General features: G+C 39.7%; 1 protein-coding gene across 4 annotated transcripts in view; it reads right to left on the reverse strand.

Annotated features, from left to right (window-relative positions):
• Nucleotides 1–26020, reverse strand: part of Sap130 (Sin3A associated protein 130) — a 102946-nt gene that overhangs the window by 24991 nt on the left and 51935 nt on the right. Inside the window, exons 12-15 of one of the 4 annotated variants that reach the window (XM_042685226.1) lie at nt 22943–23064; nt 18692–18994; nt 15559–15733; nt 4919–5023 (exon numbers count right to left, since the gene is read on the reverse strand). In XM_042685226.1, coding sequence (XP_042541160.1) covers nt 4919–5023; nt 15559–15733; nt 18692–18994; nt 22943–23064 — 705 coding nt within the window. Of the gene's footprint in view, nt 1–4918; nt 5024–15558; nt 15737–18691; nt 18995–22942; nt 23065–26020 lie in introns of all 4 variants that reach the window. The other 3 variants (XM_042685225.1, XM_042685229.1, XM_042685228.1) reach the window with 3 other exon arrangements.

Raw genomic sequence — 26020 nt, forward strand, 5'->3', positions numbered from 1 at the left:
TTCCAAATACTATTTGATTTTAAGCATATGAAGTTCCTGTAGTCCAATTCATAAAAGGAACAGTTGAACTATGGCGGCCAGGAGTTAGGAACAGAAGGAAGAGAAGTGGTTTTTCATGGGTAGAATATACACGTGGGACAATGAGAAGGATCTGAAGATCTGCTTTGGAGCAGCAGCATTTCACGGCATTAAGCACAATACTGCAAGTAATACTGTGCAGTAGTACTATTCAACTTTGCACTTAAATGGCTCAGAATCTGAGGATTGTGGTTCAAAGTCAGTCTGGACAAGGAAGTCTGTGAGACTTATCTCTACTACACTACTCAGAAAGTAAAAAGTGGTATTGTGGCTCAAGTGGTAGAGTGCTAGCCTTGGGCACAAAGAAGTGCAGGGACAGTGCCCAGGCCCTGAGTATGAGTCCTGAAACCGGCAAAAAAACTAAAAAAAAAAATAAAAAAAAAATTCAACACTAAGAAAAGCATGTAATCCTATTAAAATGGGCAAAAGAAAGCTGGGCACCATGATACACACCTGTAATCCCAGCATTAGTGAGGCTGAGGCAGGAAGATAATGAATGATTTTAAGGGCAGACTGGGCTACATACCTGGTCTAAAAATATACAACAAAACCTACAAAATAAAAACAAAAGAATGCACAAATCAAATAACAAAAAAAGTAAACCTAAAAAAACACCAAAGAGAAAGAAGACAAAAAAATACAACTAATGAACACACACTAAAGAGTACACAGAGCTGGGTATGATGGCACATGCCTGTAAATCCCAGACATTTTGCAGGATAGCAAGTTAACAAGTCCTAGGTCAGCCTGGGCAATTTAGTGAGACTTTGTCTCAAAACAAGAAAGGGCCAGAGGCTGTGCACCAGTGGCTCACGCCTGTAATCCTAGCTACTCAGGAGACTGAGATATGAGGATTGCGGTTCAAGGCCAGCCCAGGCAGGACTTTCCTTATCTCCAATAAACCACCAGAAAACCTGAAGTGGCATTGTAGCTCAAGTGGTAGAGCAATAGCCCTGAGCTGAAGAGCTGAGGGACAGCGCTCAGGGCCCTACAACCTGGTTTGAGCCCCACGACTGGGGGAAAAAAAAAAAAGGCCAGAGATTGTAGCTCAGTAGTAGAGTTCCTGCCCTAACAATGCATGAAACTTTGGGTTCAATTCATAGTATTGGTGCAAGGTAGAGGTATTGGTGTAGATGACAAGTATGCAAACCAATACCACAATACCTTCACACACACACACACACACACACACACACACACACTGAAGTTTTAAACAATATTTTTAAAATTTTCTTTGAACAGTTGTCCAAAGGGGTTCAGTACAATTCCTGTTAAAGTTCATTTTATTGATGTTTTCTTGTTTTGCTAGTCCTAGGGCTTGATTCCTGGGCCTGTGTACTGTCCCTGAGCTTTTGTGCTCAAGGCTAGCGCTCTACCACAATATTAAGTGTGGGGAAAAAAAAAACCCTTCATAGCAGTAATGAGTTTAATAGCAATGTTGTACAATAAAAGGATGTCTTGCACGATGTCAGAATGGTATAGCTGCTCTCCTGGAATAGTTTTGTCAATTTTGAGGGGTAATGCTGAAGTTTGCACTCAGAGTCTTGTGCTTGTTAGGCAGGTGCTCTGTTTTTTTCTTTAGTCCCAAATATGTTCATCTTGGAAAAATAACTGATATATACACTATTACATATCACAACTGTCAGACCTGAGATTATACAGTACAGTTTATCAAGTTTAAATGGTAAAGATTAAGAAAATGTAATATGTAATTATATAATATTATATAATTAATTATGTATATATGTATGCCACAGGCACGTGGCTAAATTTTAGTGCTGTTACTTTGCCTTTATGTTCATATAGTGCTCTCTTGTGTTTGTGTCTGTGTCCTCATTTCCCTTTAATGTAAGAAAGTAGGACTGGGGGCTCATGCTCAGTATGACCTCATCTTAATGAATCACATCTCTGACGATCCCATTTCCATCTAAGGGTCTTGTCTTTTCTTTTTTTCTTTCTTTCTCCTTTTTTTTTTTTTTTTGGTCGGTCATGGGGCTTGAACTCTGGGCTTGTGCTCTTCAGCTCAAGGCAAGCGCTTTACCGCTTGAGCCACAGCGCCACTTCCGGTTTTATAATGGTTTATTGGAGATAAGAGTCTCACGGACTTTCCTGCCTGGGCTGGCTTTGAACCATGATCCTCAGATCTCAGCCTCCTGAGTAGCTAGGATTACAGGCGTGAGCCACCAGCACCCAGCTTCTTCTTTTTTTTTTGCTAGTCCTAAAGCTTGAACACAGGGCCTGGGCACTGTCCCTGAGCTTTTTTTTTGCTCAAGGCTAGTATTCTACCACTTGAGCCACAGGGCCAATTCCAGCTTATTCAGTTTATGTGGTACTGAGGAACTAAACCCAGAGCTTTATGAATGCTAAGCAAGCACTCTACCACTAAGCCACCTTCCCAGCCCAAGGGTCATTTTTTTTTTTTTTCCCAAAATCAACTATGATCAAAATGTTCACTTAGTATGTCTCATTTTTGCTGATCCAATTGAATACATTTTTAAAGGTAAAGCAATTTATTTTAATGATTTATTTATAATGGCATTATAAAGTTTATAGCTACAAAGTACAATGTGTAATATTTAAATAAACACTGAAGTTGATATATTCTGGGAAGATTCCTTTATTTATTTACTTACTTACTTATTTGCCGGTGATGGGGCCTGAACTCTGGGTCTGGGTGCTGTCCCTCAGCTCTTCAGCTCAAGGCTGGTGCTCTAACACTGGAGCCACAGTGCCACCTCCAGCTTTTTCTGTTTATATGGTGCTGAGGAATCGAACCCAGGGTGCCTCATGCTTGCAAGGCATGCACTCTACCACTGAGCTATCTTCCAAGGGTCATTTTTCGACATATGACTTTTATGTATGAATCTGGGCATGGGATGAGTGATATTTGATCTTACTTCTATTGTTAGTAGGTTTAATATCGATGTTGTTCCAAAAAAGAACCAAACTAGATCAGAGTTCAGCTCAGTGGTCGAATGTAGATGCTTGTGGAACACATAAAAGACCCAGGCTTGATCTTTAGAAAAAAAAGGGGAAAGGAGGCTGGGTATGTAAGAATGCTTTACTAGTTTGTGCAAATGTGAGGTCTTGGGCTCAATCCCCAACACCATGAAAAAAACCAAACATACAAAATGTCGAAACATTTCACTCCTACGACTTAACTCTCTAACAGTTCTCCATCTCATCCACAATAAAACCCAAAGGCAGCTGGGCACTGGTGGCTTATGCCTGTAATCCTAGCTACTCAGAAGGCTGAGATCCCCCCGCTTTCACTATATTTGATGTCAGTATAACATGTGGAGGAGATGGGACAAACAAGTCGTTTAAGGATTCAGGTGGACCTGTTGCAACAATGAGAAGTACAAAATGTCATGTCAAAACCAGCTTTACAATGTTGGTGGGGGGGGGGGAGGGGGGATATGATTGGTTGGGAGGGAGGGGGGAGGCTGGGAAGGGAGGTGAAGGGTAAACAAAGGAGGAGGCTGCAATGCTTGGTAAGAAATGTATGCATTATCCTGCCCATGTAATTGTAACCCCTCTGTACAGTATGTTCTCAAATAAAATAAAATTTAAAAAAAAAAAAAAAAAAAAAGAAGGCTGAGATCTGAGAATTGCCATTCAAAGCCAGCCCCCATCCAAAGCCAGCCCAGACAGAAAAGTCTGTGAGACTGTTATCTCCAATAAATTACTCAGAAAACCAAAAGTGGTGCTGTAGCTCAAGTGGTAGAGCGCTCACCTTTGAGCTAAAGAACTAAGGGACAGCGCCCAGGCCCAGGGTTCAAACCCCATGATTGACAGAAGAAAAAAAAGCTTCACAATGGCTCACAAGGCCCTATACAACCTGGCTCTCAATTATACCTATAAGCTATCTTGTACCACCCTCCCTTGCTCTTGGCTGGTCTTCCTTTGTGCTCCTTCTATATTCCTAATAAAGAGACAGTCCTTACTTTTCACATAATCCACATGTGATTTCACATATGTATGTTTAACTACATTACAACACTGCCCAAAATTTAAGTCAGTAGTGTACTTAACTACAACTGCACAAAGCATACACATTGATAATTCTATAGTTCTCAAGTCACTATGAAATGAACAGATGAGAGTCACGATCAGTGATTTTTCATATCACCACCACGAAGGCTGCAAAGTATGTAGCTTGGCTATATTGGTTTCCCAAAGATATATCCAAGTGACAAACATGGAAGACTGAAGAACAGAACTGACCGAAAGATGAAAATAAAAAATCATCACCACTATCAACCTAAATAAAATACTGAAAGTGTAATTAGATTTTAAAATACCTCACAAAAGCTGAGTGCCAGTGGCTTACACTTATAATCCTAGCTACTCAGAGGCTGGGATCTGAGGACCATGGTTTGAAGCATGTTGTTCAAAGCCACCCAGGCAGAAAAGTCTGAGACTGATCTTCAATTAAGCACCAAAATGCCAAAAGTGGAACTGTGGCTCAAGTGGTAGAGTGGAACTGTGGCTCAAGTGGTAGAGTGCAGTGTGCTAGCCTTGAGCAAAAAAGCTCAGGGACAGCTTCCAGGCTCTGAGTTCAAGTACACACACACACACACACACACACACACACACACACACACACACACACACACACACACACACACACACACACACACACACACACACACACACACACACACACACACACACACACACACACACACACACACACACACACACACACACACACACACACACACACACACACGAGGACATGAGGAAATGATGTGAAACTAGCCATAGTTAAAAGATTCTTCTATGCCCAGTGATGTGTAACTGAAAGTGACAGTGGTAACAACATTTGTGTGCTCACCCTGCAGGCCTGGGAGAGCCTGATGTGCTCCGCATGGCACTCTCTACTCGAGGACTAGCCACTTCAGGAGGCTGAGGAGGAATGAGAGTTTTCCGAACTGCCATTCTGAAAGAGACAAGAGACAAACTCAGAATACAGCAGCCAGCGAGCCATAAAAGATACTAAATATAATAAACACATTGCCAGGCATACTCATAGCAAATAAATGTATTACACTGATTAGATACTATTTAAATGGATTTTTCCAAAAAACATTTTTTAAGGATAAGCTTTCACTGTGTAGCTAGGGTGGCCTAGCACTCTTGATCTTCCTACCTCAGTCTCCCAAATGCTGGGGTTACAGAAGGCACCACCATGTTTGGCTTAAATTGTTTTCAACAAAATGTACCACGTCCCTTCTTCACCCGTACTCAATTCTCCCTTCCCCACCCCTACTCAAATCCCGTCATCTTTCTCTAGGAAGCAACCACAGTGACTCAGCTGCTTCTTTTAGCATTCTGTATCTGCTTTCTGTTATTAAGATCAACACCTGTATTAAATATGTCAATGTATTGATTCAGATCTAAATTGGTGGGAATTAGGCAAAAACAACAACAACAACAAACAAACAACAAAACCCCAAATCCTAGCTATTCAAGAGGCTGAGATCAGAGTATCAAAGTTTGAAGCCAACCAGGCAGGGAAGTTCATGTGACTCATCTCCAAATAACCACCAGAAAACTGGAAGTGGTGCTGTGGCTCAAAGTGGTAGAGCACTAGGCCTTGAGTGAAAAAGCTCAGGGGCAGTGCCCAGGCCTTGAGTTCAAATTCCATACTGACAAAACAAACGAAAAAATACCCCTGGATTGTTCAGTAGAGGCCACAATAAGGTTCTGAGTAGGAATATATCTCTAGATTTAGCAATGTGGATATCACCAGTGATCTCTTTTCTCTGATGGTACTAGGGTTCTAGGCTAGTGGCTCTCCCATTTGAGTCACATTTCAAGATGGTTTTAAACATTTTTAAAAATCATTATTATAAAGGTGATAGACAGAGGGGTTGAAGTTACATAAGTCAGGTAAAAAGTACATTTCTTTTTGGCCAATATCACCCTTACCTTGCTTTCTCCCAGTTTTTCCCTCCCATAGCCACCCACAAGTTGTACAGTTCATTTTCAACATAGTATCTATCAAGATGTTCTTAACAGATTAATGTCAACATAGGTATTATAACTTCTTCTGCCTGGTCTCTAACCATGATCCTTCTGCTTCTAGTACTGAAGAGCTAGGTTTACAGGTGTGAGCTACCAGCACCCAGCACAGGTGATGTTTATATGTTTAGAATGAGTACAGTGGTGAGAATACATAGCATACACAAATGGGTTTGAAAGAAAATGACTTTCCTGTGCCTAATTATTGGGATACTAACATCTCAAAAAAGGTAACCATCAGACATCCTAAAGAAGAAAAAAAGGAGGCAGAAATGGGGAGGGAGAAGGAAGGAAAAGAGGGAAGGCAAGCTAATCACCGTTAGACTCCAGTAACAACTTATTTAAAAAATGCAAAGTTTAGAACAAATAAAACTGCACTGTGATGTCCCTGTAAAGATACTGTGTATTCAAGCCCTAATACTTCTACCTGTGAATGTGACCTTACTTGAAAACAGGGTCTTTGCAAGTGTATCTCAATTAAGGATCTTGAGAAACGATCATTCCAGATTTAGGGTCTCTCCTAAATCCAGTAACTTGTTCCTGAGACAGGAGAGGAAGAGCTGAGATAAGGGGAAGGTCATATGAATACAGAGGCAGAGATGGCAGTGATATGATCACTAGCCTAGAACTGCAACAAACTGCCAGAAACCACCAACAGCTACGAGAGGGATGAAGATTCTCCCTGAGAACCTTCAGAAGGAACCAACCTTGTCAGCACCTTGACTTTAGACTTGTAGTCATCAGAACTGTATGATAATTCACTTCTGTTCTTTCAGACTACCAAATTTGTGGCCATTTCTTATAACAGCCCTAGGAAACTCATAAAATGGTGATGGCCTCTGATGAAATTCAGAGAGTTAGGGACAAAACACCAACTTTCTAGCCAGGAACTACAAAGTTTCTAGCTTATGCTTAAAATCCAGTGCAAAAAAGGCCTGGAAGTATGGTACAGTGATAGAGCACTTGTCTCGCAAGCATGAATTCTAAAGAACCCTCTCCAAAAAGGGAGGAAACCTATATATTAAAATCATTTTAGGAAGGGCTGGTGACATAGCTCAGTGGAGTCCCTGTCTAGCATACATGAAGCCTGGGTTTAAGACAAGTTTTATAAGAAGGGGAAAAAATAAAGAAAAAATGTGTTGAGTTATATTAATGTATATACACATATATTTCAGAATAATGTATAGCCTAATGTCTATTCACTACTTTGTGAGCCCCTTCTACCAATGGTAACTAACCAGTTTTTCTAAGTTTTGATCTGGCAAATCTATTTATCTATCTATCTATCTATCTATCTATCTATCTATCTATCTATCTATCTATCTATCTATCCATCCATCCATCCATCCATCCATCCATCCATCCATCCATCCATCCATCCCCTTGATTCAGGGTTGGGGTATAACTTAGCAGCAGAATGCTTGCCTACAGTGTGAGCTCCTGGGTTCAATCCACAGAATGTAAAAACCAAAATGAACTCAAATCCTATGTCTTTCAGTGAGAAACACCAAGCAGTAAGCTGTAGAAGTATATATCTGTTTTCATGGATTCTTTTTTTTTTTTTTTTGGGGTCCGGTCGTGGGGCCTGAACTCTGGGCCTGGGGCACTGTCCCTGAGCTCTTCAGCTCAAGGCTAGCGCTCTACCACTTGAGCCACAGCGCCACTTCCGGCTTTTTTCTTTTTGCTTATGTGGTGCTGAGGAATCGAACTCAGGGCCTTGAGCATGCAAGGCAAGTGCTCTACCACTGAGCCACCTTCCCAGCCCTTCATGGATTCTTAATTAAACATTAGGATCATTAAAAAATACTTTAATAGAAAACAAAAGAAAATTTGTGATACTTGAGACCATATCAAATTGAATGTCAGATTATTTGATATTAAGTAGTTTTTAAAATTTAAGTATTTATTTTTTAATAGACATGTGCTAACATAAACACAAATAAAATAACATGATGGCCATGGTTTGTTTCAAAATTACATGGTAGAAGATGGAGGCCAGACATATACATAAAAAAATTGTCTATGAGCTACTTATTCAAGTTGAAAGATCGATATATATTAATATTTTTCCTAAAGAAAAAAACAAACAAAAATCAAGATCAACCTCTCTACCATCAGCAAACAGGTATCTCCATGAAATACACCATTACAACCCCAATGAACAAACTTAAAGAATGCCAGTAAATGGTAGTAGAGAAGTATTGATCCCCTCTGCTAGTGAGTGTAAATTCATCAAAGTACTTTAACCACAGGCAGTCTACTACTGGTGAGCACAAACATACCACAACCTCAGTATGTGGCAGAAGCATTTTATACATGACTTAAATTCATACACCAAAAGCTTCAGAATACTACAGGCAAAACTTGTAAATAACTAAATACCTATTGACATATTGTTTACAATGGTATTTTAATAAAAATATTACAATCACATGCAGTAATGTGGGTTACAAAAAACTGAAAGACCTAGGATTCCCACAAAAAGTGACTCCGATATAATCCAACTTACCAGACACCGAAACAGAAAAAAATGGTTAACTACTGTTGGTAGAAGGTGCTAGCAAAGTAGTGCATAGACACTCTGCTTATTCACTAGGCTGTACATGAATTACCTGGGACATTTTTTGTACTTCAACAAAAATATTGATATACACAGACAGAAGAATTGAAGTTATCAAAGACAACTCCTTTGTTTTCTTTGCAAAGTGAAGCCTCTTGGTGTACTTCATAAGACATTATAAAAAATGACAAAAAGAACAATAGCAAAGTGAGGCAGGTTCCACTGAGTGCTGGTAGGTGCCACTGGGAAGGGGAGGATGAAGAAGGAGATGAGAGAGGAAGAACATGGTTGAAGTGGTTTGTGCACATGTATGAAAACAGAACAATGAAATTTCTTGAAATTGCTTTGGGAAGGGGGAAGCAGGAGGGGAAGAGTGATAGAAGGGATAAGGCTGATTGGAAATACACTGTATGCATGTATGGAAATGTCACAATGGAACCTGTTTTGTACAACTAATAGATGCTAATAAGGTTGTGGATGGCTTGGGTGCTGACAAGACTAGAACTATATGTACACACTGTTTAGAAAAGGTGAAAGAAAAGAAGCATTCAAGAACCTGAGGAGCCAGAAGGCTGTAAAGTTATTTTTATTTAGACTCTAGGTAAAGATAGAAATGTAGCTAGATGCCGGGTGCCAGTGGCTCATGCCTGCAATCCTAGCCACTCAGGAGGCTGAGATCTAAGGATCACGGTTCAAAGCCAGCCTGGGCAGGAAAGTCCATGAGACTCTTATCTCCAATAAACCACTAGAAAACCGGAAGTGGAGCTGTGGCTCAAATGGTAGAGCACTCGCCTTGAGCTGAAGAGCGCAGGGACAGCACCCAAACCCAGAGTTCAAGCCCCACGACACACCAAAAAAAAAAAAAATGTAGCTAGATAACATAAGGCACACAATATACCTCTGCAAAATTAAACTTGAATTTAACCAAGTCTCTGAATCTATCCTGCCCAAGAGAGCCACACTTAAATGTGACAAGGGAAATAGAGGAATACAATTGCAATGAATTTTTTGTTGTTGTTGGTTGTGAAGCTTGAACTTTGGGCCTGGGCGCTGTGTCCCTGAGCTCTTTAGCTCAAGGCTAGTGCTCTACCACTTGAGCCACAGCACCACTTCCGGTTTTCTGGTGGGTTATTGCAGATATGAGTCTCACAAACTTTCCTGCCCAGGCTGGCTTTGAACCATGATCCTCAGATTTCAGCTTCCTGAGTAGCTAGAATTACAGGCGTGAGCCACTGGCGCCTGGCCAACAATGATATTTTTATTTTATTTTCTGTGGTGCCAAGGATCAAACCTAGGGACTTGTGCAAGTGTTCTACTATGGAGCTACATTAGTCCTGCTAATGTGAACTTTAATTAATTGGAACTTAAAAACAGATACTGGATTCAGTTATTGGAGAGCTTTGTTGTGTTTTCAAGAGCCTGAAAACATGAAAGCATTTTTTTCTGTTATAAATTTTCTAAAATCTAAATAAACAGTAAGAGCGTTTAAGAACAAATGTACTGAAAATGGCAGTGAGGCATGATGAGGGAGGGATGAGAAGATAGTCACTACTTTGGAGGACTACGTAGTAAGTTAAATAAATCCCTGTGCAAGGGTCAGGTTTAAACCAAGAAGGCATGGGTAAAGAAGAAAGGGATCTGGGTGTGAGTGGCTAACACCTATAATCCTAGATATCAAGGAGGTTATGGTCCCAATGACTATGGTTTGAAACCAGTCCAGGCAAAATGTCCTAGAGATTCCCTCCCTCCCTCCCCCTTTTTAATATGTTTTTTTTTCTAGTAAAAATACTGTAAAGAGGGGTTACAGTTACATGAGCAAGGTAATGAGTACATTTCCTATCAAGCATTGTTACCTCCTTTGTTTTTCCCCTATCATCTCTTCCCTCCCACCTCCACAACTACCCCCCTCCCCACCTAAATTGTAAAGTTCATTTTTCAACATAGTATCTTGTGCCTCTCATTACAATCGGTCAACCTGTATCCCTATTTAAGCATTTTGTTTTTTCTCTTCCCCTCCCCAAATTAGAAAAGTGTATATACAAGATGCAGGGCACCAACATCAAATACAGTGAAAATGGGTTATACTGTGGGGAAGGAACATACAAAGCAACAAAAAAAAATCACATGGTACATTATAAATACTTTAGAAACAATAGCAAGCAAGAAAAAAACCCACTTGTGTCCCTATCTTGGGGTTCATTTTGCTTAACACCATCTTATCGGTTCATATGCACATAGCTTTTGACCTTTTCTGCTTGTCCCAGACACATGCTAGTTATTGCAAATAAGGGAAACCATGGGATCTATGTTTCTTTGGGCCTGGCTTACTTCACTTAATATAACTTTTTCCAAGTCTTTCCAAACAAATGGGGGTAATGTCATTCTTTCTGATGGAGGCATAAAATTCTATTTTATATATATACACACACATACACCACATTTTCTTGATCCATTCATCTACTGAGGGGAATCTGGGTTGGTTCCACATCTTAGCTATAGTAAATAATGCTGCAATAAACATAGTTGTGCTGGTAGCTTTAGTATGGTTTATGATCATTTGGGTAAATGCCCAAAACCTCCCTACCTTTCTTTCTTTTTGTTGGTCATGAGGCTTGAACTGTGGGCCTGCCTGGGTGTTGCTTCTCAGCTCTTCAGCTCAAGGTGAATGCCCTACCTCTTGAGACACAGAGCCACTTCTGGTTTTCTAGCAGTTTACTGGAATCTCAGAGACTTTCCTGCCTGGGTTGGCTTTAAACTGTGATCCTCAGATCTCTGCCTCCTGAGTAGCTAGGATTCCAGGTGTGAGCCACCGACACCCAGCCTAGAGATTCCATTTCTAAGACAGTAATTTTTTTCAAAAAGAGGTAAAAGCACAGGAATTCTGGTGATAACAGGTATATACAGCATAGAAGGCTGTTTGGGAAGTAAGAAAGTGTGGGAGAAAGGATGGATTCTTTTTGTCTCTAGTACTGTGAAATTTCAAACAATTGGTGTGGGGCTGACTGCTGATAATGTCTTTAAACAAGGAAACGTGCATTTGGGTTTTGGTCACTTTCTGTCAATCACTTTGACTGACAGAATGACTCCCCTTAAATTTTCTGATCTTCCTTATTGAAACTCCACTTGTTGGAGGCTTGATTTCAATAAGTTCTTATCTCCTGCCTATTTTCTCTATTTTCTTTTCTGTGTTTTTGACTCCCCTCCCGCTTCATATTTCTTCTCTTCCATCCTGCCTACTGAATTTTCACTTTCTGCTATCATATCTTATATTTCAGGATAAGATCTCTCTCCTCACCTCTTCCTCTTCTCCCTTTTTCCCCTCTCTCTTGCCAACCCTCCTGCCCCATCCCTTATTTTTGAGACAGTCTTGCTTTGTAGCCCAGACTGGTCTTGAACTTGTGATTCTTTTGCTCTGCCTCCTAATTGCGGATTAAAGGAAGCAACACCTTATCTAGCTATGACAAGCTCTTTTTCTTTTTTTTTGGTCAGTCATGGGGCCTGAACTCTGGGCCTGGGCACTATCCCTGAGCTCTTCAGCTCAAGGCTAGCGCTCTACCACTTGAGACACAGCGCCACTTCCGGCTTTTTCTGCTTATGTGGTACTGAGGAATCGAACCCAGGGCCTCATCCATGCAAGGCAAGCACTCTACCACTGAGCCACCTTCCCAGCCATGACAAGCTCTTTATGTTCTCGGAGTGATCCTGTCATATACAATATTCCTGTTACACAGACAACATTATTTCCTCTGTCTGAAGATATAATTGAGAAGTTTCTGTCTGTTCATTAGTTTTCAGCTTTATTCTTCTTGTCTAGCCTCTGCAGTTTTCAAGGTAGGATTTTTATTTTTATTTTATTAGCAAGGTTTCTACCTTATAGTGTTAGCAGTCCCTCAGATATCCGGCTATTCTTGGTGGCATGCTTATCATAGCAGTAGAAAGACTGGAGCTGTGTGAAAGCCCTCTGCACATAGAAAGGGCTTGCCAACTGAAGCTGTCTGGGACAGTCTACCCCTACCCCTATTCTTTGGGAAGCCCTATATCTAGAACTTTCCCACTAGGTTACATAGGCTCCTAGAAGGAGAGTTCTCTAAAGAGAGTAAAGTTCAACTACCTAAGTTCTATTAATTAAAAGAGGAAATAGTCTGAAAAATCTGCATATTTCAGTCTTGGCTGGCCACTCAAGCCATTTCTGGTTAAAAAAAGAAGAGACTTGTAAGGCTCTACTGTGTGGTTGATTAAGCAAACCATGTGCAGATTTTATACCTCTAGGAATTAAGAAGAGGTAGTATACTCCATAGTGTAAGTAGACAATGGGAATTGGCACTCTAATAAGGTTTTAGCTTACTCTCCTTAAAAGAAGATGGGCCTCTCCCTTCACTCCTAGTTATTCCTATCCTTGGTCCTTTTGAATATTCTCCAATTTATTTTTTTAATGTGCTAGTGTTGGGGCTTGGCTCTTTGCTTGTCTTTTTTGCTCGAGGATAGCACCCTACTCATACCTCTACTTCTGGCTTTTTGCTGGTTAACTGGAGATAAAAGTTTCACAAACTGGGGCTGGGAAGGTGGCTCAGTGGTAGAGTGCTTGCCTTGCATGCATGAGGCCCTGGGTTCGATTCCTCAGCACCACATAAGCAAAAAGAAAAAAGCCAGAAGTGGCACTGTGGCTCAAGTGGTAGAGTGCTAGCCTTGAGCTGAAGAGCTGAGGGACAGCGCCCAGGCCCAGAGTTCAGGCCCTACAACCAGACCCCCCCCCCTAAAAAAAAAAAAAAGTTTCACAAACTTTTCTGCCTAGGTTAGCTCCGACTGGGATCCTCAGATCTCAGGCTCCTGAGTAGCTAGGATTCCATGTGTGAGCAATGCTGTCTGGTGAAGTTCTCCACCTTAAATAAAGATAGCCCCTAATTTCTTCCAGTATAGGCATAACACAAACCTTTCTTACGGAAGGCTGTAATCACTTGTCATGCTTTCTTCAGCCTCAGTTTTTGAGATCTCTATGTTCCCTATCCTTGTGTGCTTGTAATCTGTTTTAAAACCAACCTAAGTTTTAGCCACGTGTTGGTGGTTCTCAACTGCAATCTTAGCTGCTTGGGAGACTAAACTGGGAGGATCATAGTACTAGACCAGGCCAGGGTTCAGCTAACTGACAGCAAGGTGTGGTGCCACGTGCCTGTTACTCTAGCTATAGTAGGAAACAAAAAATGGTCAGATGGCAGTCCAGGCAAGCATCTGGGCAGGAAATGATTCTCTCTAAAAAATAACCAGTATAGAAAAGGGCTTGAAGCCTAGCTCAGTGTACACCACTGGCTTAGAAAACACAAAGCTGTGAGTTCACACCTCAGTACTACCCAAAATAAAAGACAAACATTAGCTGAAGGCAAGGCTTAGTGTGAATTGTAAGTGCAACACCTTGAGTTCAAATTCAGTACAGCCAACAACAACAAAAAAGATGCAGATTGTCTGACTGGATTAAAAAAAACAAAACCCAACAATTTGTTATTTGTAAGACATACATCTCACAGACAGATACAGAAAATATATAGTGAAAGGATGGAAAATGATATACCATGTAAGTGCAACCTAAAGCAAGCAGGCGTATCTACACTTACATCTGACAAAGGACTTTACTCCCCCACAACTGAAATAAAAACAAAACAAAACCCAACCTATTTATATAATCTTTTACTTTATTTTTTATTATTATTATTTTTCCCTCTAGTCCTGGGGCTTAAACTCAGTGCCTAGCCACTGTCCTTGAGCTTCTTTTGCTCAAGCATAGCTCTCTACTACTTGAGCCACAGCGCCACTTTCGCTTTTTCTGTGCATGTGGTACTGAGAAATTGAACCCAGGACTTTATGCATGCTAGGCACACACTATACTATTAAGCCATATTGCCAGCCCCAATACAAAAGTTTTTAGAATTTTGAAAATGAGAAATTTGGATATGCCTGATCAATCTGCTATTTTAATCACAAAATCACAAATTATGCTTTGCGTATTTATTAACAAAAGTTACCTCACCATGAGCTGACATATGCTTTAAAACTGGGTGTTGCTTATTCAAGACCTATAATTCTACTCAGGAGGCTGAGATGAGGATCATGGTTCAAAGCTAGCCTAGGCAGGAAAAGTCAGTGACACTCTTATTATAATCACCAAAAAGCAGAAAGTGGAGCTGTTGCTCAAATGGTAGAGTGCCAGCCTTGCATGAAAAACCTAAGAGATGGTACCCAGGCCCTGAGTTCAATACTCAATACTGACATAAAACAAAACGAAACAAAAACACCAACAACCTAACAACAATGGAAGATCTTCACAAGTTCACAATGAGCAAAGGTAGAGACTCTATAGTCTAGGCAAGCTCTGTACAGATCCTACTTTCAGCAATGTGTGCTGAGCTTTATTTAACCTCTGATGTTGATGAGATCAACTCAAGTGAGCTCTCTCTATAAAACTGCTCATCCACACTGCAAATAGTCAGTACATGCCTTTCTGTCCTATCACCCATCAACTAAAAGGCAACATAAAACCCTTCCTGCTATTTACTATTTTGCTTTAGCAACATTCATTTTGAGTGTGCAGTAAAAAATATAGCATTAATTAACATAATCTCAGACAAGCCTAAAGAGCTAATTAAAATCTACTTTAAAGGTTCAAGGATTAAACTTCTAGAGCTAGAGAGAATTTGTACAGCAATATGCAACAGGTACTTAGAAACTGAATGTAGAGTTAATATTCTAGAATCTGAGCTAGGCTCCAATAAATAACCCAAGAGTTGTTTTGGAGAAAATTTTAAAATGTCAAGAAATCAATGATTAGGTAGCTTCAGGCACTGGCAATGACGGTTTACCTAGATGGTTTATCTAGAACCTGTACTTTCTAGTGTACTCACCCATCTGTGGCAGGTTTCTTTCGGAGTATGCTCGGTCTGGGGGAAGAACCCTGTGCTGGCGCATTGGTGCTGGCGCTCTGGCTGTGGGTCTGTACCACAGTCGTTGCTGCAGGAGCAGCGCTGAATGGGCTGCTGATAGGGTTGGCTACAATTGTGGCTCCATCTGCTAACACCACTGCTGGAGGAAAGAAATGGAGCAGGAAAGGACAATAGGAGAGAAAAAGAAATGTTATTAGAATGTCATACAAGGTATCAATAAATCTGGGGCCTGGTGGCTCATGGTTCAAAACTAGTCTTGGCAGATAAGTCTGTGAAAGTTCATCACCAATCTAGCAGAAAGTCAGACTAGAGCATGGCTCAAGTGGTAGAGAGCCAGTGAGAACAAAGAGCTGAATGTGAGTGTTGAGGCCCTGATTCCAAGCCCCAGTACCAAAACAAACCACTCCAAAAGACAGCACTAGGTATTTATTATATATGTCCCACTTCAAGGGAATTAAAGGGAGTCTAGATATAGGTTAGTGGGAGAACAAATACTCAGAATTTGTGAGGGGCCTCAAACACACACACACACACACACACAAACACACACACACACACAAAGGTAAAACCTACAATACAATGTTCACATGGCTAAAAGGTGCAATTGAGGAGATGACAAGATCTACTGATGCATATACATACTAGTCTTGCTTTTTTCATTCTACAATAACACCAATGTATAAATAGGCACAAAGGGTACTTCAAAAACAAATCACTTAACATTTTTCACTTACATAATTCTTACTATCACCATCATTTTAGAAATGGGAAAACTGAGAGTCAAGATCACGTAATAAAAGGAAAAGCTGTACAGAGAAAATAGGATCTTCTGGATAACATGCTACAAAGGACTCTTTAAAAAAAAATAAGTTTAAATGCAGTTTTTGTAAACTATGACACTTGTCTTTAGCTCCTAGGAATAGTATTATCCTTCCAGTGTATCTTTAGGAAGATAACACACACACACACACACACACACACACACACACACACACACACACACACACACACACTTAAGAGTTGGCATCAAAATACTGGTGACACCACGAGACCATAATCTGAGATTACCAATGTCTGACAGATTAAAAAAAATTTTTTTATTGTTATTGTAAAGGTGATGAACAGAAGGCTTACCATTACATAAGTCAGATAAAGAATACATTTCTTTTTGAACAATATTACTCCTTCCCCACACTCTTTCCCAGTTTTTCCCACCTTTCCCCACTTACTAATTGTATAGTTCATTTTCAACATAGTGTCTAGTAAGTATCAATGCTGCTTTTGTTCACTCTTTTTGTTTGACAGATTTTGACCTAAAAAATGGCAATCTGAGTCAAGGTAACTTAATACAAGTTTCCTGGGAAGCGGTATTAAAGAGGTAGGTAAATGATCCTTCTGGAGAAGACACTGTGGGAGAATTGTACTTCCATGACTATCATTTATTGATAAAAGATAATCTTTTGAAGATCAATACCCAAGATGAGGAAAAAAAAATCTGTGTTTTCTTCCCTTCTTCTTCCTCTGTGGTACTGAGATTTGAATTCATGGTCTTGTGCTTACTACTAGGCAGGTGCTCAACTACTTCAACTAGACCTCCAGCCCTTTATGCTTTAGTCTTGAGTTTAGACACAGGCTAGCCTAGACCATAATGTTCCTATTTATAATCCATGTGAAACTAGATTGATAATATGTACCACCACACTCAGCAATTGATTCTGATAGGTTATTGCAAACTTTCCACCCAAGACAGCTCTGAACCATAAATCCTCCTTAAGATTATAGGTGTGAGCCAATGCTCCCAGCCTCTTTTTGTTTTGTAAGGGAGCATTTTTTTAATTTAAAATTTTAACAGCTTTATTATAATTGTTAGACCAAGCAATCTGTACACAACACATATAATCTGATGTGTTTGAACATCTGCCTTACCCACCAAATCAAAACCATCACCATCATTTAGATAATAAACATACTTTCATTTCCAAAACTTACCTTCTGCCTCCCTGCAGTAAGAATGTAAGGATGCAAGAGAGAGAGCAGTCCTTTTAACCATTTTTTAAAATACACAATAGTATTGACTGTAGGCTCTGTGCTGTATGAAAGTTCTTCAGAACTCGGTCATCATCCTTTACTGAAGCACTGTGTCTTGTCAACCAGGACCTTTCTAGCTTCTCCTTCTCTCTGCCCCCTGTAAGCTCCACTCTAGCTTTTATGATTTGGACTGTTGTAGATGTGTCATCTCAGTAAGGTGTTTGTGTAAGGAAACATTTTTATATAGGCTAGGCTAGTTCAAAATTCAAGATCTATCTCCCAAGTGCTAGTATTACAGGCATGTGTTAACATGTACCGCCAATCTTTAAATTAATACTCCACAAACAGTGGCTTGCTCCACATTACACAATGATGATTCCACTATTATTTCTTTGTATGCTCTGACAATGTTAGGTAACATTAACATAAGATCTTAAAGCTTAGCTTATAATCCTAACTACCCAGGAAGTTGAGATATGAGGATCAACGTTCAAAGCCAGCTCAGACAGACACTCTAATTAGCTCATATTAATTGGAAAGACTCTCCAATTACCAGAAAAAAGCTGTGGGGTGGAGGTATGGCTCCAGTGATAGGGTGCCAGCTACCAGCAAAAAATGCCAAGGGCATAAGACTCAGAGTTTAAGTCCCAGTACTACCCCCAGTCCCACTCTCCCCAAAAAGCTTTCCTACACCTTTCCACTCTGAAGAAAATGGTAAACTAAATGAGAACACTACTTCTAAAGTAAATTTATTCTTATTTTTATAAAAGTCCTCTAAGCGTATATGCAATTATTTCTGCACTGTTTGCATTTATTTCTAATGTATACAGTGACCTTAAAAAGATAAGTTCTAAGCAATTCATGTTATGGAAAAGAAACTAAGTCTTAGAGAAACTACCTGAGACCACAGAGACAGTAAGTGCCAGAGCCAGGATTAAACCTAAATGTACCCTTTTGTAATCACCTTTACAATAACAATGAAAGGAAATTAAAAAACAAAACAATAAAAAGCCCAAGGCATACTTTTACCTTCTATATTGCTGTTCAAGGAAAGAGTTCAATTTACCTGAGGTCTTTCCTTCAGGCGGGGGCTGCTGCGTACCCATTGGTGCTGGCTGAAGCCCTTGTGTGTTGATTGGGGTTGCTGAGTGGATCCCCTGTGTGCCAATGGGTGCTGGCTGGATGCCTGGTGTCCCAATGGGTGCTGGCTGGATCCCCTGTGTATTGATGGGTGCTGGCTGGATCCCTTGGATATGGCGAGCATGCGAGGCATCCACAGTCATAAGCTGCATGGGGTTTAGGTGGACTGTAGATGCTACCCCAACACCAGTCTGAGCAGTGATGGCAGAGTTTGGAGCCTGAGCTGAAACTAAAAATGCAAGAGGTATAACAAGAAGGTTGGCTCTAATCAGGCCCAGTCCACATATAGACAAAAACAGTAAAACAAAACAGATTTTTTTCACTATACAAGGTCAAAATTATTGGTTTACAAAACAAAACATAGAGCCAGGCATCAGTAGCTCAAGCCTGTAATCCCAGCTATTCAGAAGGCAGAGATCTGAGGATCATGGTTTGAAACCAGCCTGGGGAATGAAAGTCAATGAGACTCTTATCTCTAATTAATCACCAAAAAGACAGAAGTGGAGCTTTGGCTCAAGTGGTAGAGCACTAGCCTTGAGCAAAAAAGCTCAGGTACAGAGCCCAAGCCTTAAGTTCAAGCCCCAGGACTGGTACCAAAACAAAACAAAACCCCAACCAAACAAACAAAAAACCCCAGAAAAAACAGAAGTACAGTGCCCATCTAATATGTACAAGGCCCAGCCATGATTGATCCTCAGAACTAAAAAAAAAGTTAACAGAAAACCAAAATTAAAAGAAAAAGCATGGCTCCTTCAAACTGTACTTTTCACTTCCTACCAATTTGGTAGTCTTTCAAAATTACTAGAAATATATATCAAAACAAGAAAAAAATCTAAACACCAAATATTAGCCATGCAACTGTGCTAAATATTACTAATTAACATAAAACTTTGAGGAGGGGGTAACAATGTTCAAGAGGAAGTGTACTCATTACCTCACTCATGTAACTGTAACCCTCTGTATAGTAGCTTTACAATAAAATAAAATTTAAAAAAAAAAAAAAAACAAAAAAAAACATAAAACTTTGAGATAAATCCATGGGTCTTGAATTCAGGTCAAGAAACTTAAACTGATAGGCTCAGGATCTCAGGCACTTCTGAAATATAGCAGTTATGAACTTTCAATGGATTATATCTACTAGAGATAGTACAAAAAAAAGTACCCTTTTCTCTCACAATGCTAATTCCAACCACTGTAGGTGATGTCTAACAACAAATATCCCAAAAGCAACAAAAGAAGTTAGAGTATGTTGGGGGTGAGATGTAGCTCAGTAGTAGACCACCCCTCAGATTTGATCCTCAGTGCCAAAAGAATAAGGAAAGAAAGAAAAAATACTAATTTTATTACTTGTCAGAGTGGAGAGAAGAAATCTGTTTCTAAAGCTATTAAATACCGTACAATGCTTAAAATTTTAGACTAGCATCATCCAGAGGAAATATAAAGTCACATGCAATTTAAAATTTCCAGTTGCCACATAAAAAAAGTAGTAAGAGGGCTGGGAAGATGGCTCAGTGGTAGAGCGCTTGCCTTGCATGCATGAGGCCCTGGGTTCGATTCCTCAGCACCACATAAGCAAAAAGAAAAAAGCCGGAAGTGGTGCTGTGGCTCAAGTGGTAGAGCACTAGCCTTGAGCTGAAGAGCTGAGGGACAGCGCCCAGGCCCAGAGTTCAGGCCCCACGACCGGACCCCAAAAAAAAAAAAAAAAAAAAGTAGTAAGAAATACGTCAGCTGGATATGGCAATGCACACTTGTTAGTACATATTAGGATTGAGGTTTGAAGTTAGCTAGGGCACAAAAAAAAGTTAGGGAGAACCCATCTCAACAAATAAACAAGGAGTGGTGGCTCACAATTGTAATCCCAGCTATACCAGAGGTATAGATAGTAGGATCAAAGTCCAAGGCTGGTTTGGGCAAAAAGATGAGACCTCATCTGAAAAAAATTACTAAAGCAAAAAGAATTGGGGCATGTTCAAGTAAAGAATGCTTGCAGCCAGGTGCTGGTGGCTCATGTCTGTAATCCTAGCTACTCAGGAGGCTGAGATCTGAGGATCCAGGTTCAAAAGTCAGCCCAGGCAGGAAAGTCCATGAAACTATTATCTCCAATAAACCACCAGAAAACCGGAAGTGGCGCTGTAGCTCAAGTGGGAGAGTGCTAGCCTTGAGCTGAAGAGCTGAGGGACAGCACTCAGGCCGAGTTCAAACCCCACGACCGATCAAAAAAAAAGAACGCTTGCTAGGCAAGCCTTCCTTGTAGATCCCAAGTTCAAATCCCAGAACCAGTAAATAAATTTTTTTTGAAAAAGGCAAGTAAAAAAGGAAACAGGTCAAGTTAATTTTTTTCCTCACATTTTAAAATTAACATCTTGACATTTTGACATGTTCAAATATGTATACAATATACGTTGATCAGATTTAATACACATCACTCTCCCAGATCCCTCAACCTTTTCAAACCAGTCTTAGCAAGATTCACTGTTTTATTTTCACACATGTACATAAAGTATTCTGACCACACTCAACCCTCCTTAACCATCTCTGTGTCTTTTCTTCTCCCACGAGTACCTACATACCTGACAGAACCTGCTTTACATTCTTGTCTGTGTGTGTATACATTCTAGTGTTCAAAGGGGTTCAGATATAGTGTTTAAATCTGACTGACCCCTTGTTTACTCTCACTTTCCACCATCATCCCCACTACAGCTTACTATAAAACAGCCTTCAGTGAACTTAGGTTTGCTATTCTCATTTAAACACAGGGTAAAATTTTTTTTCATGGTACTGGAGTTTGAATTCAGGGCCTCATGTTTGCTAGGCAAGCACTCAGGCCTGAGCTACATTCTTAGCTCAACTTTCTTTCTTTCTTTCGTTCTCTCTCCTTCCTTCCTTCCTTTCTTTCTTCCTTTCTTTCTTTCTTTTCTTGTCTGAGACTGGTACTTGAACCTGGTATCCAAGTTGCTTTAATTAATGGTTGCTTTAATTAATTGGCTGGCACTTTACCACCTGAGCCAGGCTTTTAACCCCTGAACTTAATTTTTTTTGCCAGTCCTGGGGCTTGAACTCAGGGCCTGGACATTGATCCTGAGCTTCTTTTGCTCAAGGCTAGTGCTCTACCACTTGAGCCATAGCACCACTTCTGGCTTTTTCTGTTTATGTGGTACTGAGGAATAGAACACAGGGTTTCATGCATGCTAGCAAGCACTCATCCACTGAGCCACCTTCCCAACCTAAATAATAACTCCTACACAAAATATAACCATTTTCAAACATAACCACTATAGATACCAAGTAAGATATTTTACATTTCCTTTATATATAGTAGAATCTAGGACACAGTTTACATTTAAAGTACATCTCAATTTGGATAGTAAATTTTTATCAGAAATACTTAACCTGTATTTCAGTTTCATCAAATATATGAATGAAAGTAGTGTAACATGTCAAATTACCTAAAAAATTATTTAATTTTAATGCTTAAGATATAGTCCCCTCAAGTAGCTCTGGCTGACATACTGGACCACAGGATAAGTTTCAGTAGTCGGGTTGTTTAAATCTTTTTTTTTTTTGGCTTCTAAGAAACTCAGCCTGTTCTAGAACTCTCCATGTAGCTCAGGCTTACTTCAAACTTTCAATTCTCCTGCCTCTGCCTCTCAAAAGTGGAGAAATTACACGTATATGCCACCATACCTGGCTCACAATCTATGTAAGGCTTCCTGAGGTCCAGAGTGACCCAAAAGTCAAAGACACACAAACTCAAATTTGATTGTTCTTCCCATATTAGCAAAAAGAACATCATTTACAAATCAAGTTGGTGAGGGATAAACATATTTGGACTAAAAACAAAAAACAATACATATTCTGCAAACCCAACAGAGCCTTTATAATACAGCTTTATTCATTGTAATTGTTCTACTATTTTGAAGCTTCACAAAAATTATTAACACAATTTTCCTCAGAGTAGGATAAAACTATTCCATTATCACTAATATGTAACAATCCTTTCAGAGATCACAAAGGTAGTGACTGAAGGCCTTATATTTTCACATTTAATCCTTCTGAGTCTGGAAACAGAAGCTGGAATAATTAAATCCCATACCAGAAATACACACTGATTAATTTCTTTCTCACTGTTGGTGGAAATGAAAAATGTGAAAAGTCTTCTAAAAAGCAGGGCTCCTACCTGGGTACTGTCGGATAGTGGACACAGAACTGGTGATTGGGGTGTAGGTGTGTGCGGCCAGTGGGTATGCAGAGGGTGGGTAAGTTGGCAAAAAGTACTGGAACTGAACAGGAACAGACGGTCTAGAAAGGCAGCACAGGTAATAGGAAACAGAATCATTACTTTCTTCTTCAGCTTCTCATCACCCTACCCCATTCCTCTTGACATCCTTCTCAAGTGCTATGCCCACTTCTCCCAAATGCATCTTACCCTTAGATCACAGGACATACACTGAGCACAAGTAGCCTTGAAAAACTGTGTGGCTTCTGGGTCTGGGAATGTGGCTTAATGGTATAGTGCTTGCCTACCATGCATGCAGCCCTGGGTTCCATTTCTCAGTACCACATAAACAGAAAAGGCCAGAAGTGGTGTGTGGCTCAAGTGGTAGAGCACTAGCCATGAGCACAGAAAGGCTCAAGGACAATGCCCAGGCCCTGAGTTCAAGCTCTAGGACTAGCAAAAAACAAAACACTGTGTGGCTTCGGCAAATATCCAGGTCGGTAAGTGCAAAACACTTTATTGATGAGTTTTGAGAATAGCGATTTCCCAAACAACTCACAATAAATAACAGCTCAGCTGTCAGAAAGCTAAGGCAGACTAAGGATTTGAGACCAGTGTCTGAGACCAACTAGGCAACACAAACATTCAGTAATCCAGTATTTTGCTTGATTCCACATAAAATACACTAAGCTTAGATTTTTTTAATGGCAAATTTTATCAAACACACACAAACCTGATAATCTCAACCTTATACAAACAAGATTCACAGAGCAGAAAGATGTGATCCACCTTGTTTTTGAATTTAAGAAATATTCCCTTAAGACAAATTGAAAAGGGACAAATTGAAAGAGAATATAAGACCAAGAAACTATATTTGCTATAGATGCAAGAATTACTAATAAAACTAGATGAAGTACCATGTAAAATTCAATACATCATGACCAATAGGTTTAACAGTAAGATAGGAATAATCCAGTATCAGTATTTCTATTCATGTTTTAGATTATTTACAAATCTTAAGAAAGCATGCATTTGAAATGTTGCTTTATATATGTGTCATACATAAACATATAAAATCAGATAGCATTCATGAAGAAAACTGGAAAGAAACTTTTAACTTCAAACTGAAAATGGTATTTAATAAAACCTATAATGAAACTTCCTATTCAAGGCCAGGAAAAAAATAATTTTACTATACTACATTATACTCTAGTAATCATTACATTTAAAAAACAAGGTGTCAAGAAAACAAAATGAAAGACCACCTTGTCCATTTTCAAAAAACTGTCATTATTTGTAGGTGAGAATGTATGCACTTTTATAGGTAAAAGGAACAAGATCAATCTGAAAACCACAAGCCTCCTACACATACTAATAAGCACGGTAAGAAAAATAATTAAAAATTACTCAAAGGGCTGGGAAGGTGGCTCAGTGATAGAGTGCTTGCCTTGCATGCATGAAGCCCTGGGTTTGATTCCTCAGCACCACATAAGCAGAAAAAGTCAGAAGTGGCACTGTGTCTCAAGTGGTAGAGTGCCTGCCTTGAGCTAAAGAGCTGAGGGACAGTGCCCAGGCCCAGAATTCAGGCCCCACAACCAACAAAATAAATAAATAAAACTAAAAAAATTACTCAAATCTAAAATCACTTCATGTAAACTGTAGAGGACTCTCATCATGGGAAGAGATACAAATAGGAAATGGGGAGAGAATGAGATTGAATTACAGCTATTAGTATACATTCAAATGCTCTGATGATGTTATCTGATTCCTACCTCTATCTGTGGGAAGGACCTAAACAAACCAACAAATCTATAGCAAAAGCAGAGACTCCTTTGCAAAACACTATGTCCCAGGGCTTAGTATCATGGGAAATAAGGAAAGGTGTGTGAAAGCAAGATGGTGACCCCCACTCCCCATAAAAGGGCCAAAAGAGACTATTTGAGCATCAAAGTAGGTAGATTAATGAGTTAAAAAAAAAATCCATAAGCTTATTCTGACCTAAAAGAAAAATGTTCAAAATCAATAAATGTGAGGGATAAGTATCTTCATATCAGAACGTCAAATTAATAAAGGTAAAGAAAACAACACAAAGTCTCTTTTTAAAAAACGCAGTATTGGGGTTTTGAACTTGGGCCTTACAGTTTGTCAGGCAAGCACTCTGCCACACCTCCAGCCCTTTTTGTTTTGGGTTAGTTTACAGAGTCTCTCTCTTTCTGCCCAACACCAAGTAGCTGGGATGACAAATAAGAGCCATTATACCTTGTGATCCTACCAATCTCCACCTCCTGAGTAATTAGGATTACTAGTATGAGCCATTAAGCCTATACCCTGAAATTCATGTTTTTGCAACTATCATACTAATAATTTAGCCATGACAATAAATACTAAAATTGAGTGAAAGCTTATTCTGAGACAGGATATTTATAGTTTACAAGTGTTTTCATGAAATATTTGTCAATAAAGGAGAAAAATGTGCCTTTATAAAAGAAAAATGTGCAACCATCATCTTCACTAACTTAATATTAACCAGTAAAGACATAAACCACTAGCAAGAGCTCTCCAAAGTAATAGTAAGAAACTATCACTTAAGGATAATTCCTCTAAAAATGAACATTCAGAATCCAACTATAAGAAAACAATGTGACAAAACTAAACTGAAGACCATTTTATTAAACAATCTGCCTGTATATATTCTTAAAAATGTCGCTGGGCACCAGTGGCTCACACCTGTAATCCTACTCAGGAGGCTGAGATCTGAGAAACATGGTTCAAAGTCAGCCTGGGCAGGAAAGTCTGTGAGACTCATCTCCAATTAACCATCAGAAAATCAGAAGTGGCGCTGTGGCTCAAGTGGTAGAGTGATCGCCTTGAGCTGAAGAGCTGAGGGACAGCACCCAAGCCCAGAGTTCAAGTCCCATGTCTGACAAAAAAAAGTCAATGTAAGGAGGCTAAAGAACCATTTTTGGTGTCTGTAACTGGTTAAGTAAGAGAATGTACTCTTCTCAGGGGTAATAAATTAAAAGTCAGATATTACAACCT

Source organism: Dipodomys spectabilis, unplaced genomic scaffold, assembly GCF_019054845.1.
Source record: "Dipodomys spectabilis isolate Male_0828 unplaced genomic scaffold, ASM1905484v1 ptg000094l, whole genome shotgun sequence".
Lineage (NCBI taxonomy): Eukaryota > Metazoa > Chordata > Mammalia > Rodentia > Heteromyidae > Dipodomys > Dipodomys spectabilis.